This window comes from Gavialis gangeticus, unplaced genomic scaffold, assembly GCF_001723915.1.
Source record: "Gavialis gangeticus isolate Ggan-Ray unplaced genomic scaffold, GavGan_comp1, whole genome shotgun sequence".
NCBI classification, from domain to species: domain Eukaryota; kingdom Metazoa; phylum Chordata; order Crocodylia; family Gavialidae; genus Gavialis; species Gavialis gangeticus.
Window position 1 is genome coordinate 56,381,597 of NW_017728994.1, and position 4,272 is coordinate 56,385,868.

The 4,272-nt window shown below is 37.8% G+C and overlaps 1 protein-coding gene across 4 annotated transcripts in view; it reads right to left on the reverse strand.

Annotated features, from left to right (window-relative positions):
• CCDC186 (coiled-coil domain containing 186) overlaps window positions 1-4,272 on the reverse strand; it is a 59,118-nt gene that overhangs the window by 36,907 nt on the left and 17,939 nt on the right. For all 4 annotated transcript variants that reach the window (XR_002094921.1, XM_019502859.1, XM_019502857.1 and 1 more), the window contains one exon: window positions 2,553-2,679. Coding sequence is in view for 3 of the 4 variants with exons in the window: in XM_019502859.1 (XP_019358404.1) it covers window positions 2,553-2,679 (127 nt within the window). In the remaining variant the exon portion in view is untranslated. The remainder of the gene's footprint in view (window positions 1-2,552; window positions 2,680-4,272) is intronic.

Here is a 4,272-nt window from a genome sequence, read left to right on the forward strand (position 1 = left end):
AAAAGATTTCAATCAAATTTTGGAAAGATAGGAACATTTCACCTAAATTAGGTGTTACAGCACTTTAAAACACCAAGGAAAATATCAGGGTAGAATAAATTACCGTGTGAAAAGGAAGAGGGATTTGGACTAATATCTCTCTCTCTGCTGATGGAGTCTATTGGCAAGGATAACAAAGTTGCAAAGATCTCAGAATTAGGCCCTGTGTTCTAATCCAGCTGTTTAGATGTGCATTAAAAGCAAGAATCAGACATATGATACCAAGAATTCAATACATTTAAGATGCACCTTGAATCACTGCCTAGCATATAAAATATAACTGATGCATTTGTGCAAGCATGCAATATAATATCAGTTACTTCAATTATGAACACACAGTACAAAACCGTATGGTTTTTCTCTGTTTGAAGAGAAAAGACTAAATTATTTTCCAAGGACTGACTTCCATATAAAGAGAGGGGGGGAATGAAAGAAAAAGAGGCTTCATTTTTAAATGCCATAAATACTACAACTCTTGTTGCTGAAAAGTGCCATTTTAAACTGCAGTGTCAAAAGATATTTGACTAAACTCATTAAAAAGTAATATTTTCTGAAACTACCCCCAAATGTGAAACATTAAAGAGCTGGCTTAAATAACAAGAAACAGAATTCAAAGTAGCATGCTCACTTATCAGTACCACTTTCTGTTATGGCACATTTAAGTGAAATATCACAGCAAACTCATGATCCTCACACCATCAGACAGTGATAACAAGGAAATAAGAGCAAGGGACAAGTACGCTGTTTGTTGCTTTAGGCAGGAGTATATGTTTCAGTTTCTAACTTTTTTAATCCATCTTCTTTTTCAACCCTCTGTCTAATAATATTCTGAATGTTCAAAAGATTGCAGAGACGTCCAGAAGGCAAATGAGGCTCCTGTAGCGTGATACATTCTTCAAGCACTGGAGAGCAAGTCTTTGCCATAACACTTGAGAATGCCCAACAAACTGGGCAGAGAAAAAAAAAGACATTAACAGACAGCTATCTGACATGACTGGTATGCTAACACTAACAGTCGTGTTGTATATTAAATTACTAATATAAAAAGTTAGTAGTTTGGATATCATACCACACCCCTACAACACATTTACAGTCAGTTTAAAAATCCATGCTGAAACAACAGCAACAGCATTAACAGATAATTCCATTATAAGCACGCAGTGACATGCAGGATGACACTCCCTTCTTCATCACAAGGCTGCTGTCGCAAACCAATGAACAGCAGGGATGTTTTTCTCCTTAGCTGGTGACAGCTTAGAACAAGTGGAAGTGTCTGCCATACAGTCCTCTGCGGTGTTGTAAAATATTCACTCGAAAATATATATTTTATATATATTCTTTTATTTATATATATTTTTTGGGGGGTTTTTTGTTTTGTTTTTTTCCAGTGAATATTTTACAACACTGCAAAGGACTGTATGGTCACTACAGATGACTATATAGCTATAGATATCTATCTATCTATAGATAGATAGATAGATAGATATCTATATAGTAGAACTAAACAACATTTTGAAGAGTGTCTCTAAAATATACATATATAGCAGTGATCATAATTTTTTACTAGTTATTTTCTTGGGTTTTCATTTCCTGGTTAGTTTAATAGCAAAATACTAAAAAGGCAGGTATTCTTGCACAGATTAAGAAATCTAACCACATTAAGACCTTCAGAGAAAGTACTCCGTTCAGCTTAAGTAAAATATTTGGTTCCAAAGGGCAGAAAATCCATAATATCGTGAGATTTTACTATTGTTATCAATTATAAAATGCTGTAAGACATTAACAGCTAAAGAAGTTCCAAGTAGAACTTAACTTTTCACTTTAAGATTGCTGCCTACTACTAAAAACAAGATATTTATATATTCTAAAGCAGGGAAGTCAAATTCATCTAGCCTCACAGAGCCATGACAATTAACACTGGCACCACTCATCCTGCCAACCAGTTTCTGACCCCATAAGGAGACGAGTTTGCTGGATGGCATAACTCTATGGGTCATATTTTTGACACCCCTGTACTACAGCATTTAAACTTAGATAAATATTTCTTGAAGTGTAGCTTAGAATGACATTACAGAAAACTGACAGGAATATCCCTTTCAGGTCAACGCAGCATATATTACATTCCCAACAGGGGTATTATTCTCGTTTGATTATGAATGCTGGCTTCAGCATTTACTACAAAGAGGGAACTCAACTGTGTGCAGTACAGGGTCTTCAGTGGGAATCTAAGGCACTGAAGTTAAACACAGGGAACCCCAAGAAATACTGAATAGCTGAAACTCCCTTCGACTTCCAGGTGCTCAACACTTCAGTAGTTTGAACCCAAAAACTACTGAAAATAAAGACAGTATAAGCTTTCAGTAAAACAATTTCCTTACTATGGAAGGAGACAGCCTGTTTCATATGAGTTTTATGTAAATACTGGGCCCGTTTCCCCCCTGCATCTCAGTGCCAGGCAGAGGTTCTTATTGCCAGCATGTGGAAGAGGTCAGACACCCCTGTGCTAGCTGTACCTGTTTAATAATGTTGAGGTGCTGCTTCTCTGTCTCTGTTCGTTTTTTCAGTTCATCTTTCAAGTTGTCCTTTTCGGAACAAATTTCCAATATCAGTTCCTGATGCTTTTTGTTTTCCTTAATTAACCTGTATGCAACAAGGAAAAGGAGAATGAAACGTAGAAACCTACAACCGGGGGGGCTGGGGGGGGGACACAAAACACAATGCTGTCCAAATGCGGTGTATTTTAGAACCCCATTAGAATTGCAGCCAGCAATAGCAATAAAGCCTTACAAAGAAAGGGTTAAATAGGTGTGTTTGGTGTGTGGAGGACAAAAATAAGTGATCGCCAAAAAGCTGGGTACCTGTACATTTTAACCTAGAATGAGCTGTGACAGCTTTCTATAAACACTTTCATGCAGGGTTTTTACAATAAATGCTGACAGAGCATTATATACAGCGTGTTTATAACATCTTTGTGAAACTTTAAACTTTAATAAGTTTGGATATACACTTTGGATAGAAGCAAACTGTAAATGATGATTCAAAGCATAATTCATTCAGTTTTAACACAATACAGCTCAAATTTCTAGACTTCAACATAACACCACCTTTCATGATACATCGTTCAATCTGATTTTCCAATTCATAGAAAACATTTTACAGTTGCTGCTAAGTGATTTCATGAATTGCATTTGTGATCCTTACCCTATGCATGGCTTACACTACACTAAAATGAACTTAATGAATTATGCTTTCAAAAGCTGTTTACAGTTTGCTTCTATCATGTGTATATCCAAAGTTATTAAGGTTTAAAGTTACACACGGACTTTATAAACACCCTGTCCAGAAAGCACTTGTTGCTGCACTCTCTGGCTGGTATGAATGTAAGCCAACAACTGCATGCCACTGGGCAATGAAAACACTGGTAAAAATACTGCTTTCTAGTTAGCTACACTGTTCATGTCACTGGTTCCTGGGAACTTCCAACACATTCAGAAATGCCCAGCCATAACATAGATATCAATGTAAACACCGGTATTACCTTATTTTTACAGCATGGACAGAGCAAGCAATTGATTTGCTCACAAAGGAAACCTTTCCCAGCCAGAAACCAAACTGAGACTTCCAAAGCTGTAATCGAGACTCTTACCCACAGCTCTCTTTTTATAACACTTTGTTCTTTGCAGTAGGGCAAGCTGAAGGCTGAACTGAAGCTACAGTCTAAACAGCGTATTTGGCTTGATTTTCATGGCCTCACACCACAGCGTTCCAGAATGGATGTGAAAGAAGGTTATAAACAACCAACAGGAGCAATATTTGCAGTATTATGGACCATCCCTTCTGAATTATTTAGGTACCTAGCAGCACTCTCAGAAAGACCTCAGCAGGTTAAGTGACTACAGTTGGTATCAGTAGAAGTTCGGCACCTAGGCTTCACAAGGAGGTTTTAAAATCCTATGGGTCATCCTCTGCATCTTCAGCCATCAAAATGTCTGTAACCTTCTGGTTTTAAGCGACTTAGGGCACATCTACAAGTGTGCTTTACTGCAAGTTGACTAGTTAGCTCCACAGTAAAGCATCACCATCTATCTACATGTGCGCCAGTATTAGGGCACACTAGATTAATTAACTGCACCCTTAGATAGTAGCACCGGGGACAGTACTATCTTAGGGTGCAGTTACTTACTGTACTGAAGCGCATGTGTAGATGGTGACGGGGGGGGGGGGGGGGGGGGG